Source organism: Eptatretus burgeri, chromosome 14 (genome assembly GCF_056783735.1).
Source record: "Eptatretus burgeri isolate ZD-2024b chromosome 14, Ebu_testis_v1, whole genome shotgun sequence".
Lineage (NCBI taxonomy): Eukaryota > Metazoa > Chordata > Myxini > Myxiniformes > Myxinidae > Eptatretus > Eptatretus burgeri.
This window is the reverse complement of record NC_140974.1, coordinates 40,695,580-40,710,889: the sequence shown is the minus strand read 5'-3', so window position 1 is coordinate 40,710,889 and position 15,310 is coordinate 40,695,580. Positions and strand designations below refer to the sequence as shown.

The window sequence follows — 15,310 nt, the reverse complement described above, 5'->3', positions numbered from 1 at the left end:
AAACGTAACGCGACCGCGAGGAGGAGCCCAAAATTGGTCCTTCAGTATTAATATATAAATTAAAATTATATGTATAAGATACAGTACAATGTTTCTTGTTACATTTTTTTGTGTCAAATTCACCTTCTGAGGTAGTCAGCATGTGCAGAAGAGGGTTTTACATTGCAGATGCTCTTTTCGAGGAGTGGAATTGCACCTCTCAGCGGTAACGGTCTGTCGACGACGGACGTGATGATGTCACCGAATGACCGATGATGTCATGACGTCCTGATGCCCTCAGCGGTGACGTCACACGCCGCCATGTAAACGAATGTAAAACGAAAAGTGTTTATTCTACTTCAGATTTGAAAGTTGACTATTGCCACGATGTGCGATGCACTCTTACAGGTACGAAGTTTCTTTCAGTCCAGGTCACAGTGACGCGACCGTGAGGAGGAGCACAAAATTGGTCCTTCAGTATTAATATATAGATGTGCAGTGCCCTCAAAGTATCCACACATCTTGGCTTTTTCACATTTTGTTGTGTTATAGCCTGTATATAAAATGGATTAAATTTTTAAAATGTTGTCACCAATCTATAACAAATACTACATGACAGTCAAAGCAGAAATTTTTACAAAGTTATCAAAAATGAAAAACAGTAACATCTAATTTTACACAAGTTATCAACTCCTTGAGACAATACATTGTACAAGTTCCTTTGGCAGCAATTACAGCTTCGAGTCTTCTTGGGTATGTCTGTATCAGCTTTGAACATCAGGATTTGGGGATTTTCTCCCATTCTTCCTTGCAGATTTTCTCAATCTCTGTCAAGTTGGATGGGGAGCATCAGTGGACAGCAATCTTCAAGTCTTTCCACAGATTCTCAATGTGATTCAAGTCTGGGCTTTTGGCTGGGCCACTTAAGGACATTCACGTTCTTGTTCTGAATCCATTCCAGTGTTGCTTTGGCTGTATGCTTGGGGTCATTGTCATGTTGGAACGTAAATGTTTGCTGCAGTCCAAGGTCTTTTGCACCCTGAAGCGTTCTCAAGGATTTGCCTGTATTTGGCTCCATTCATTGTTCCCTCGATCCTTACAAGACTCCCAGTACCTGCTGCTGAAAAGCATCCCCATAACATGATTCTGCCATCACCATGCTTCACAGTAGCGATGGTGTTAGATGAGTGTTGGGCTGTGCTCGGTTTCTGCCAGACATAGCACTTTGCATTCAGACCAAAGAGTTCAATTTTTGTCTCATCAGACCACAGAATCTTTTGCTTCATGATCTTGGTCTTTCATGTGCTTTTTTGCAAACTCCAGGTGTGCCGTCATGTGCCTTTTTTCTCAGGAGTAGCTTTTGTCTGGCCACTCTACCACAAAACCTGAATTTGTGAAGTGCTGCAGACACTATCCTTCTGGCAGGTTCTCCCATCTCAGCCAAGTGACTAGTTTTGTCAGAGTGGTCATTGGGTTCTTGGTCACCTCCCCGATTAAGGTCCTTACCCTGGTGCTCAGTTTGTTAAGACAGCCAGCTCTAGGAAGAGTCTGGGTTGTTCCATATTCTTTCCATTTCCTGATGATGGAGCTCACTATGCTGTTAGGAACGTGAAGCCGAAGGACCCATCTCCCGGCACTGGTTGTTCGTGGATGTTATAGATCCCACGGTGTCTTTTCGGAAAGAGGAGGTGAGTTATCACCGCCACCCTGAAGAAGTTACAAAACTCTCACCAGCCTGCATTTGGCAAGTGTGGCGAGTATGCCAATACCCCTAACGTGAGGTGAAGACCTTCATCCTGCAGTGGACATAAATAATACTCCTAATGATCTTTACATTCTCCGGTCCCACAGATCATAAAGGTCCAAAACACCTTCCATTAACACAAAACCTTTGCTTTCCCGAATAGGCCTAACCTATAAAGGGTGCGGCATCAGCAGCACAATTAATCCACCAAGCAATGATGCAACCAGCAGTCACATACCACATACACTGTCACACACACTACCCTCAGCCAATGATGCAACGTTGCAGCCTTATGCTGCATGTGAAAGAAGAAGTCTTGATTGCCAACTGCATATTATTGCTGTGGTGGAGTACCATGACCCCTACGATAGTGCATGGGGGCACTTGCAACAAGTTGAGTGTTTTTTCAGATAAGGATGAATCGATCCGCTGCAGTTTTGCCAATCCATCCACATCACTTTATGGAATTCAACAAGCACATACCCGTGCCACCACTGATCCGCATGGTTATGTTTGTACAGAATAATTTTTAAAATTTATATTTTGAGACAAAATGGATGGTTTCTCAAATTGGAATTTGATCTCTTTCCAAGACAAAAACCCACCTTGCAGGAACTTGAAAACACGTAGGAATCCCGGTGTCACCGAGGAGTCACACAGGTAAAGCAGCAAGCCACTGAACGTTACGGCACCGCCAGCGGGCCGCACTGCGTCGGGCCGTGAGCTTATGGTACAGATGGTGACCTGCACGCAGCACAAATCACATGGAGTGACCACCTCTTGACAAAGGCTCCATTTTTACACATTGAATAGGGTCATACAGAATGCCATGGAAATTAGATGCAGCAGGAGGTCATTTGGCCCATTATGCCTGTGCTACACCAGCACCAGATGACATACCTTTGTCAACGCTAACAACTTAATTTCATTGGGGGGAGGGGGAAATGGGGATGAGAAAAGTATGGCAGGCTCAGAGATGTCACCATTCACCAGGGTGTTAAATAAAAGTGGGGAGTTGATTTTTTGCGATCACTTTTTGTAATTTTTTCTTTTTTTTTTGAAGTGGTGAAGAATTCACAACACCAATCACACATTGTTCCTTAACAAGACCCTCTCACAGATATCACAATCAGCACAGATGTACACAATGATCACCCATCCTGCCATCCATATTCCACCAACTTACAAGGCCTGCCAATATCCCTGTACCCCTACCTCTCCAATGCTTCCAGGTACCTATTAAATTCTCTTCTGTTTCTGCTGCCACTACCTTTCCTGGGAGACAATTCCATGTATTAACTACCATCCATCCATCCATTGGGACCATACTCTGTGCAGAGCGTTGGTGCTGCCCAAGCAGTCTCCTTGGCTAATCCCGCCATTCTGACACACGATACCAGCATGCTGGTACTCCTTTTGCCAACCTCGGAACTATGACAGGTCGAGGTAACCCCACCTGGTATTAATTCAACAGCTGAGCAGGATTTGAACTCAGGACCCGAGGATCCCAATCCTGCCACCCAAACCATTAAGCCAACACCAGGCATATCATTACCACCGAGTAACTACCCTCTGAGTAACTACCATTACCTATCAACTACCCTCTGAGTGAAAGACCCCCTTTCTTACCACAGTCTAAACTCTACTCTTCTTTACTCTCAGGCTATGTCCTGTGGTCCTATCACTGTCCATTTTGCTATATAACTTTTATCTCCACCCTTCATTATTTTAAACATCGCTGTCATATTCCCTCATAACCACCTCCTTTATAATGTATACAGCCCTGTCTCTTTCAGCCGCTCTTCTTATCTTCATTGAGTTAGGCCTGGAATCAATCTAGCAGCCCGACACTGAACCGTCTCTGTGGCAGCTATATCCATCCTCAGATGTGGTGAGCAAAACTGCACACGATTCTCGGTGTGGCTTCACTAAATTCCTACAGTGTTAACACTACCTCTTAATTTATCATTTATCCCCCTACAAATACAACCAAAAACCACGTTAGCTTTACCTATAGCTACCTGGCAGTGGTACTGTGCTGTCTGCTTACTAACCGAATCTATTACCGCCTCCAGATCCTTCTATGTGACATGCTCTACTGTAAGACTGCCCCTTGCATCATGTAATCCCTATTTTCATTACACCAGACACCGTGGCGTAATGAGTTGAGAGTCCACTCTGAGTCAGGGAAGTTGGTGGTTCCAACCAGTCCGAGTCACACTGAAGACTGTAAATGTGTGGCTTCCCTGGCTGGTGCTCAGCATTTAAAAAGATAGAGCATGGAGAAACAATGCTGAAAAGGCAATGGCAAACCACCCAGTATAACCCTTGCCAAGAAACTTTCAACAGCACTAACACTTTCACAGAGTATGGTACATCAACATCTTCGTTATTCTTTCCCATCCCCACCACTTTACATTTCTATGTTAAACTACATCTGTGCAATCCATTAAAGTATCTATACTTTCCTGAATCTGATCACCACCCCTTCTGCTATCCACCTTCCTTCCAAGCCTTGTGTCATCTGCAAATTTGGAAAGCTAACTCTTTACCCAACTATCCAAATCATTGATGTAAATAATGAATAGTAATGGTCCGAGTACTGATCTCTGAGGTACCTCATGACTTGCATCCTCCAAGCAAGACATCCTCCCACTCACAGTCACTCTTTGCTTCCAACCAATAAGCCAGTTTGCAATCCAATTAGCTACCTGACCAGCCACTCCACGCACCCCCACCAGCCACTTCACGCAGCTAACTCCACAACCTCCTGTGTGGTTACATTATCAAATGCTTTCTGAGAATAAAAGTTAGCTGAATATACAGGTTTATCCACGACACATACCTGCGGCCCGAGATCCAGGTAGCAGTCGACGGCAAGCACAGGATTGTCTGGGCACTGCGCAGCAAGCGGGTATAACTTTGGACCGCGGTGTCGGAGGTATCTTTCGAGCAAAAAGTGTGGTGGTGCCGACAGGAAGGTGTACTCGCTGTCGGGTGGGCACACAAATTGTGCCGGGCTTGTTGGCCCAGCTGGTGCTGCAACCTTTATAACGGCACATTTATGAATGAGCTTGAGACAATGCAAAATCGTCACTCTGCATTCACCAGTTTAATATTGCACATCTTAATTTCAACTGAGAAGTTAACACCTGAGCACAAGAGACAAGGATACCTGAAAACAGCCAACTTCAATGTGCTGGTTGTGAATCATGGTGGCAAACATATTCGCAATACATTCATTCACATGCATTGCAATGTTGAATGCACAATCTCAAACCTTATGACTACATTGTAATATAAGCTGATACAAAATCTCGTTGGCTTGCTTGATGCAAGCTCCGCCCCTTTCCTTAACAAGAGGGCGTGGAAAGCCCCGCCCCTTTCCTTAACAAGAGTGGGCATGGAAAGCCCCGCCCCTTTCCTCAGCAAGAGTGGATGTGGAAAGCCCCGCCCCTTTCCTCAGCAAGAGTGGATGTGGAAAGCCCCGCCCCTTTCCTCAACAAGAGTGGGCATGGAAAGCCCCGCCCCTTTCCTCAGCAAGAGTGGGCGTGGAAAGCCCCGCCCCTTTCCTCAGCAAGAGTGGATGTGGAAAGCCCCGCCCCTTTCCTCAACAAGAGTGGGCATGGAAAGCCCCGCCCCTTTCCTCAACAAGAGTGGGCGTGGAAAGCCCCGCCCCTTTCCTCAGCAAGAGTGGGTGTGGAAAGCCCCGCCCCTTTCCTCAACAAGAGTGGGTGTGGAAAGCCTCGCCCCTTTCCTCAGCAAGAGTGGGTGTGGAAAGCCCCGCCCCTTTCCTCAGCAAGAGTGGGTGTGGAAAGCCCCGCCCCTTTCCTCAACAAGAGTGAGCATGGAAAGCTCCGCCCCTTTCCTCAACAAGAGTGGGCATGGAAAGCCCCGCCCCTTTCCTCAGCAAGAGTGGGTGTGGAAAGCCCCGCCCCTTTCCTCAACAAGAGTGGCCGTGGAAAGCCCCGCCCCTTTCCTCAGCAAGAGTGGGTGTGGAAAGCCCCGCCCCTTTCCTCAACAAGAGTGGGCGTGGAAAGCCCCGCCCCTTTCCTCAGCAAGAGTGGGCGTGGAAAGCCCCGCCCCTTTCCTCAGCAAGATGACGTAGGGCATGAGCAACTTTTAGGCAAACACGCCTGCACAGCCCAAGTTCCACCCTCTCCACAGAAAAATCACATTTTATACCCACTCATAGTTGGGGAAACCCATAGGGTGGGGGAAACTAACAGCCAGTTATATTTTTCAATGAATGGATTGATAAGCTTTAAAAGAAAACTTGGCCATGGTGACAACTTTACTTTTTTATATGCCCAAAGAAGACACGTCACTTCATTGTCCACGTGTTATCGCTTTGTGCAGTTCTCTAACGTGTAATCAGCATTTGAAGTTACCTAGCTGTGGAAGCTAACTTACTTATCTGAGTTAAATAGGTCTTATTTTTGTTTATTTGCTGCATCGGGAGTGCAACGGGGGCGATGACACACACGCACAACTTATCCAAGGGGAGGAGATATTGGATGAGTGGCTCACAGAAGGCAACACACCTTCCTCATCCCAAAATCTGAAGAAACCCAATTACCTTACAAGTTTCAACAAATAACATGTCTACCAACAATGTACAAACATCAACGGGAATCGTCACAGAAATAATGTACCACCATCTATCACAAGAAGGAGGCCTAGAGGCAGAACAGAAGCGGTGTAAGGAAGAATGCTACAGAGCAATAGACCACCTACTGCTAAACAAGACCGTACTCAAAAACTGTAAATCTGGAAGAACCAAATTGTCCACGGCACGCAACGACAACAAAAAATATTTTCATTGTGTCCCACATTCATGTCTCATAAAATGCATGCAATTGTACAAGAACAACCCCCAAATAGTCAAACTGATGAAGAAAGAAAAGGAGTTTGGAACACCACATTGATACTGCAGCACTCAGAAAGGTCTAAATACGGTCGGACAATGACATTCACGGGGGATATGTTCCTGAAAAACGTTGAGGTCCGTGAATGTTGGGGCATTGTTTTTATTTATTTATTTTTAACATGGTGTAGGCTTGTGGAAGAATGATGACAGAACAAATCAGGACACAACATAACAAAGGGAACAGCAGGAGAAAGCGGAAACACAAACAGCAGGGAGAAGGGAGAAAGTAGACGAAGACGGATAAACAAGAGCTGTAGGTAACGATGAGGGGTAAGGGAGAATGCAAAGGGTGAACAATATGGATACATCAGCAAAATGGTATTTGACCAGTTTGTGATTTTGACAAGGTCTGAAGAGAGGGAAAAGGCTGCAGCCTGTCAGAAGGATGAGAGATGTCACGGCAGAGAGTAGAGTCATCAGCAAAGAGGTAAAGAGGATGTTACAGAGAATCAGTGAGATCATTGATGAAGATTAGGAATAAGATGGGGCTTAGAACACTGCTTGGGGTACACCAGTCTTGACAGGGAGAGGAGATGAAATGGTTGCAATTGTACAAGGTACATTGTTGAGAGCCACACGTTGACTGTGAGTGGGGAGGAAGTCAGTAATCCAAGACGAGTTGGTCTAAGATTCCATAGGCAGACAGTTTGGAGAGCAAAGCAGGATGCCAGACTGTATCAAAAGCTCGAGATCTGTCCAGAGACGGCCCTGATCTCATGTCTGATATTGAGGGCCTCCACCATTGCTGGGAGAAGTCGAAGCAGCATGTCCAAGGTAGAGTGACCAGGTCTGAATCTGAATTGATGATATGAGATGAGGCTGTTGGAGAAAAGGAATGATGTTACGTCAACTGAGATGATTGATTCCATGACCTTGCTGATGATTGGAAGTAAAGTAACATAATTGGTCTGTAGTTAAGGGGATCCGTTTTTACATCTTTTTCATGTAATGCTATGATGTTGGCTAATTCCCAAGCAGATGGAAGGTGACCTCTGGTAAATGACAGGGTGAAAAGGGCAGAGAGAGGAAGCATAAGAACAGCAGGGCAGGGTTTTAGGACACGTGAGCTGATGCCGTCCGGTCGAGATGCACAGTCAGAGTCAAGGGTGGCCAGAAACTTTTCTCCTTTTCAGGTGCAAAAGGCACAGAATTCAGGAGCAATTGGGTACGACTTGGAAGGATGTGTACAGAGAGTGCGGGGTTAGGGACACAAGATTTTGAAGCAAACACAGAATTGAGGCATTCGGCCTTCTCACAAGCAGAATCTGCTGTAGTGCCATTTGATGTGAGGAAAGGGATGGAAGTTTTTGAAGAGGGAGACAAATTTAAAAGCTTGTTCTTGAGATTGGACATGTTTTCTGACCCTCCTGAAGATAAACACATTGCTGTGGGCTTTGTGGAATGATCTGAGGTTGCCTTCAGTCAGATTTGCCTTCCAGAATGAGAATGCAAGTGTTTTTTTAAAGCAGCCCCCTCACCATAGGATTTAGAGAACCAAAAGCGGGATGATGGGTAAGATAATTGAAGATGAGATGGGATGAATCTGTGCATAAGAGAGCAGTTTTCTGTGGATCAATTCCCAGGCTGAATTAATATCTGTGATGGGGGATTTAGATCAGTTCTGGAGTATAAAGAAAAATTTTTTTTTAAATACTGCAAATACCCAAATGTAGAAGCACCTGACACTTTATGATCCCCAAATATGCAGGGTCCACGAATAGTGGGACTGCAAATGTCGGGGTCCGACAGGACCAAGAATGAAGATATGGCGTGGGATTTTCCAGGGTGACAGACAGTGGGATTTTCCGCTCCTATTTTACCTGGCCCTGGACCCACTGAGCAAACCTCATTAATGAGCAAGGACATGGATACACTCTCACATCCAATAAAAATAATGTCCAAAGAGATAAGAAAGGTAACAAATCCACTATACATGGATGATGTAAAACTCTTTGCACCAAACAATGAAAAATTGGTATAACGACTGAAATTAGTGAAACGGCACTCCGACGACATCCAAATGGATTTGGTCCAGGTAAGAATGCCAAGAGCACATTCGTACAAGGTAGGCCAAAAAAAACAGCCAACATAAAATTCGACCAAAGTACAATAATAAAGAAACTATAAACTATATATTCATAGAGGACAAAGCATCATAAAATATCTTGGGGAGGGGGGGTAGTGGGGCAACTCAGCTAAATATAGCATAACAATTGTGCATTTTGTGAGGAAAGCACCAAATTTGGCACACTAGTCACCTAACATATTATGAACAGATTTGGATATTGGACCATCTCAAATTCAGCCGCTGATGGCTGTGGCAGCCATTTTCCACTGCCATCAAAAATTTTGAGATGGCCCAATATCCAAATCTGTTCATAATATGATAGGGTACTAGTGTGCCAAATTTGGTGCTTTCCTCACAAAATGCACAATTGTTATGCTCAGTTGCCCCACTAGGGTAGAGAAACACCACCAAATATGTCACAAACAAATGTGCAAAACAATTCCCAAAGAATACGTGCATGAAACGAGACTGATCCTGAAAACATAACTCTCCCCAAAAAACAAAATCAAACCCCTCAACTAACCGACAATACCAGTATTCCAGTGCAGCTGCACAATAATAAACTTGCTGCAAGCAGAAAATAAAGTTGATATCAAAAGAAGGAAATACCTCACTGTCAACACAATGTTCTACAAAAGCCAGTGCATCCCGAGAATGTACCTGCTGAGACAAAAAGGAGTTAGCGGTCTGATGGAGTTCAACCAAGTGCACATAGTTACAACTGCAGGGTTGGCTGAGTATGTGAAAATTTCAACAGACTACCGAATCCAATTTTGATGCCAACATGAAGACAGCAAGTCAGAAAAGGTATCCCAAACCCACCTACAAAAAATTTACAAAAACAAGTGTGAATCGAAGATCTCATGCCTGAAACAGACAAACAAACAAAATAAAACAAAATATCAACAGATATACATCAATAACTGCGAAAACCATTAAAGAGCAGTAAGGCACACAAAAAAATAGTTGTACAGATTGGACATGGACAATGAAGGCTCAATGAAATGGCTAAGAGGTCAGCTCAACTGGCATGGAGAATAAATGAATCATGATAAATGCCCAAGACCAAGGACACTACACCAATGGCTTTAAGAAGATGGTGTGACCGAGTCAATCAGACAAGTGCAGATTTTGCAAGGTAGAAACAGAAAGTACGAGACACCCAGCAGGATGTAAAAAACATGTCAGAACAGCAGTACACACAAAGACACAACAGAGTATGTAGAGTAATCCACTGGCACATCCACAAAAAATTCAATATGCCATTTCCACAAAACTCATGGAACCATGAACCAAAAGCAATCACTGAAAACAAGGAACTAACACTCATGTACGAGCTATTGATCCCATCGAACGCGAACACAGAAAACAAAGCATTGCGACCGGATATAGTACTTGGGTACAAAAAAGAAAAGACAGCATTGCTAATTGAGGTGCCAGTTCCCAGTGATTTTGGCCACTTAAAATGAATTGATTGAAGGATCAGAGTGAAATAAAATTGTACCAGTAATAATTATTACTGGTACAATTTTATTTAAATTATACTTGGAGCAACGGGAATGATAAAGAAGAACCTTACAGTATTAAAAACCATCCCTGCAATATTATTACAAATGAACTACAGTTGGAAGCTGTCCGGGGCTCAGTGACAATCCTGACAAGAGCCCTCGACGCAAAACTTTGAGAACAAAACTTCACACCTTGGTCCATGATTTGTGGCCGCCCTTGCCAAAATGGAGGTGGATACTTCGAGACCTGGGTGGACTTCGTTCCACCCTCTGAAACTCGCATATTTAGATAACGAATAACACACACACACACACACACATACTTCGAGACCTGGGAGGACTCCGTTGCACCTTCTGAAACCCGCATGGGGAGATAACAACCAACGACACACACACACACACACACACACACACACACACACACACACACACACACACACACACACACACACACACACACACACACACACACACACATACTTCGAGACCTGGGAGGACTCCGTTGCACCTTCTGAAACCCGCATGGGGAGATAACAACCAACGACAGACACACACACACACACACACACACACACACACACACACACACACACACACACACACACACACATACTTCGAGACCTGGGAGGACTCCGTTGCACCTTCTGAAACCCGCATGGGGAGATAACAACCAACGACACACACACACACACACACACACACACACACACACACACACACACACACACACACACACACACACACACACACTTCGAGACCTGGGAGGACTCCGTTGCACCTTCTGAAACCCGCATGGGGAGATAACAACCAACGACAGACACACACACACACACACACACACACACACACACACACACACACACACACACATACTTCGAGACCTGGGAGGACTCCGTTGCACCTTCTGAAACCCGCATGGGGAGATAACAACCAACGACACACACACACACACACCTGTTGGGTGTTAATGGTTATAGGTAAATGAGATTCTGACTGTAACATCTCACAATAAAGGCATATCTGTGCTTAATCTCTACCATCAAACATCACATGTTTTTGCCTCTTATTCTTCTTATTTAATGGCCACAATTACTCCACTTCCTTTAGCCAGGTATGCCAGCAATAACTTGCCTACAATTTGTGGAAAACTGTGGGAAATTTAACGTCCATCAACGACCAGTGCTGGCAGACAGGTCCTGTGGCTTAATAATGTCCTTCTGATGAACGGCACACATGTGGATGATAGATCCTTTGCCCTGCCTGCAAAACACCAGGGTGACCGTTTATAGCTGGGTCTCGATTCGATCTCCAAATAAATTTTAAAAAGTTCTCGTATCCAGATCCGGATCCTCACGAAATTCGAACCAATTGGTCCTTGTCACACACACAACCTGTCCACCAAGTTTCGTCCGAATCAGTCTATAACTATTCGAGATCTCGTGCAACATTAATTTTGGCCCTATCTCTCAAAGGTGAAGAATCACTTTAATAAATTCTCAGATCTGGATCCGGATCTTCACCAAAATCTAAACAATTCATCCTCATCACACACCCAACCTGTCCACCAGGTTTCATCTGAATCTGTCCATTACGTTGAGATATCCTGCTCACAGACAAACAGACAGACAAACAGGGATGAAAACACAATCTCCGTCCACCTGAGGTGGTGGAGGTAAAAATTGATGAAAATAAAATTATTTTCCATTTGTGTTCTCCCTGTCATAAATGAACAATCATAATATCAATTGCATCCACAATGGTCAATAAGTTGCCTGGCGTCAATAAATATCTCAAAATAATGCCTCTTGAGATATGCGGAGGTCATTTCCATAAGGATCAGATTTTAGTGACATTTATGTTAATAACCAGTTACATTCAGCCGATGACAGTTCTATCCAAATGGGACGACGTACCGACAGCTTGGCTTGGATGGGGAAGTCACTTTGACCACCGACGAGAATCTGCTTTTTCATGACGCTGAAAGAGTTAAAGCGGCACAAAAGTAATCCCACGGCACTTGCGCGTAAATTGAAATCCACATCCTCGCAGGAAAACCTGCAAGAGAGACACGTGGACCGATGGACAAGGTTGAAAATCCTCGAAAACAGCAAAATTCACTTGTTCATTGCAATCTCTGATTGATTGATCCATCATGATGTCAGATTCAATTTCTCAAATATTTGATTTGCTCTCATTCCCAAATTCTGTTCTGAACTAACACTGCACTGCACAGATCGGTCACGACACATCATACTTGCTTTAAGCCTTAAAATGTGTGAGTTGAAGATTTTGATGCTCTCCCTGCATGAGCATGCCTCGTGGTGGTGGTCGTATGGCAGCTTAGCTGCCGGGGTAGCTATCATTTCTTGAAGCGCGACTGTGTCGCTGATGCAGTGCCCTCTACCAGTACACACACTGGAACTGGTACTCATTTCGCCGACCTCAGAAGGATGACAGGCTGAGTCAACCCCCTGGTGTATTAATTCAGCGGCCGACGGGGCTTGAACTCAGGACCCTAGGATCCCAAGCCGCCCACCCTAACCACTGAGCCAACACCAGGCTTCGCATGCCTCGTGTTGGCTTAATGGTTTGGGTGGCGGGCTTTGGATCCTAGGGTCCTGAGTTCAAATTCCGCTCAGCTGTTGAATTAATACCATGCCAGGTGGGGTTAACTCGGCCTGTCATCCTTCCGAGGTCGGCAGAATGAGTGCCAGCATGCTGGTATACTGTGTTGGAGTGGTGACCCGTCCAGGATTGTGCCCAATAGACAAGGAGACTGCTTAAGCAGCACCAACGCTCTGCAAAGAGTATGGTCCCAATCTCCTCCTCCTCCTGCAGGAGCCTTGGTTTCCAAGCAGTCGCAAGAGAGGATACAAAAGATTTACCTTTTCCAATAACCGCAGCATTTCAGAGGTGTGTTTTCACGATTGCATTATTTAAATGTTAAATATTTCTGTTAGTGTCTGTTTATAAATGACCTCAAAAATTCATCGTTGCCTTACAAGGAACTTCAATGTAGGACAGTTGCCAACTTATGGTTGTTTGTCTATGCTGTTTTAATTTTAAATGCTGAGCATCAAGCAACAAAGCAGTACATATTATTTTAAAGTCGGTGATTGCATGACACGGTCAAGGTTTAAACCACTGACCTCCCAGACTCAGGGCAGACACTCTAACCATTGTACCACCGAGTCTAGTTGAAAGTAAAATTTAACGTTTGTATCCCTGAGATAAAGGATTGAGTGGTGGTGGCTTCTCACCTGTGCTGATCGTAGCTGATTGCCCTCGTAATGTCGGCATTCAGCAGAACAAGGTCGTGCAGGTGGCAGCGAGAAAAAGAAAAGCTGCCTCTGCTTCTGGGCACCTGACACCCGGACCAACGCCGTACCCCACACATGGCAAAGTGTGTTATGTTGGGCATTTCCTCGAGGTGCAGCAGCAGCCGCTTCAGAGACACGTTCCTGAGATCTGCGCTGTGGGAACCGGTCATGAGAGGTCATCGCCATTCCCTCAGCTATAGTGTACATATGTTTTGTTAAGCAGTGATATAAGGCTTGTTAAAAACACTGTGCATACGTCATATGCAGGGAAAATATATTCGAAGACATCAGTACACTTTTACACGACTCAGAAAGACAGTGATGGCTTGTCATAAGCAAGGTTGGCAGAGGCCACCAGACACTGATCAAGTCTATAGGTTAAATAGCACATGTGCTGCTACCATGGTCAGTGCAGCCTCAGGAATTTAGTCGTTCATTGAGATTGGATCCATATTTGAAGGAGAGGATTGGGGGAGTGGGGAAGGGGGGTTGCAGGAAGGAATTAGTATTGGCTTGAACATATAGTTGATCCAGTGCACCAAGGTAGATATAGATCATGTCTCACACACACACACTCACACACACACACACACACACACACACACACACACACACACACACACACACACACACACACACACACACACACACACACACACGTTTGTCTGGCTCATAGATGAAGATCGCAAATTTGCTTGAATCACTAATCCTCACAACACATCACTGGCTTACAGAACACTAACTTAAAGGTTGTGAAATATTACTGATAGGCATGAACCAGGTTCATCAGGATAGTACATAACTCTTACCTTTCACCTGTTTTGTCTGGGTTTGATTCCCAACCTAACTATAAACTGTTGGATTGGTGCTTTGTAAACAGAGTTGCATCACAAAGTGTGTCATCCCTCAGATGGACATTAAGCTCAGCATCCTATCTGCTAGCATTAGCTTGTGGATCCAAAATATCTCACGATGTCTCATGCGGAGTAGGTGAGTCATCACCACACCCTGAACGAATTACAATTTCCTTCTGAAATCTCTTTTTTTTGCATGCACAGTCACGGTTGGTGGAAGTGCTAGGACACACGATGGATCAGGACAGAACAGAACAAAAACGACGGGCAATCGGTAGAGCGCGCATACCTCAACCCCGCAGTGCCTGATCCGTGAGAACATATCGGGCCCAATACATTTTTTGAAATATCATGCCATGCAGTACTATTTAGTTTTTGGCCCTATCTCTCAATGGTGAAGAATCACTTTAAAAATTAAATAATTATCGTATCCAGATCCAGATTCGGATCTTCAGCAAAATCGAATTGATTCTTCCACGCCACACACCCAACGTGTCCACCAAGTTTCATCCGAATCCGTCCGTAACTTTTTGAGATATCGTGCTATATATCGTTCTTGGCCCGATCTCTCAATGGTGAAGAATCACTTTAAAAATTCTAGTAGTCCGATATGGATTCGGATCTTCACCAAAATCTAATCAATTTGTCCTTGTCACACACAACCTGTCCACAAAATTTCATCCAGATCCGTAAAAACATTTTGAGATATCCTGTACACAAACAAACAAACAAACAAACAAACAAACAAGCCGGTAGGTGACATGAGTGGTCACTAGACTAAGGCGAATTTGAAATATGTAGAAAAGAGAACACATCAGATGGCATTTTTGCCGTTCGTTGTTCCATATAGGAACAACACGAGCAACTGTCCATTCATCATTTGTGTTCGATTCTCCAACCCTACGTT

General features: G+C 44.5%; 1 protein-coding gene across 8 annotated transcripts in view; it reads right to left on the bottom strand.

Annotated features, from left to right (window-relative positions):
- The window catches only part of GREB1L (GREB1 like retinoic acid receptor coactivator), a 326,780-nt gene that overhangs the window by 25,698 nt on the left and 285,772 nt on the right, over positions 1-15,310 (bottom strand). For 7 of the 8 annotated variants that reach the window (XM_085854465.1, XM_085854466.1, XM_085854467.1 and 4 more), the window contains 4 exons: positions 13,490-13,702; positions 12,143-12,284; positions 4,569-4,769; positions 2,329-2,467 (listed from right to left, as the gene is read on the bottom strand). In XM_085854465.1, coding sequence (XP_085710591.1) covers positions 2,329-2,467; positions 4,569-4,769; positions 12,143-12,284; positions 13,490-13,702 — 695 coding nt within the window. Of the gene's footprint in view, positions 1-2,328; positions 2,468-4,566; positions 4,770-12,142; positions 12,285-13,489; positions 13,703-15,310 lie in introns of those variants that run through there. The other variant, XR_015051156.1, reaches the window with a different exon arrangement.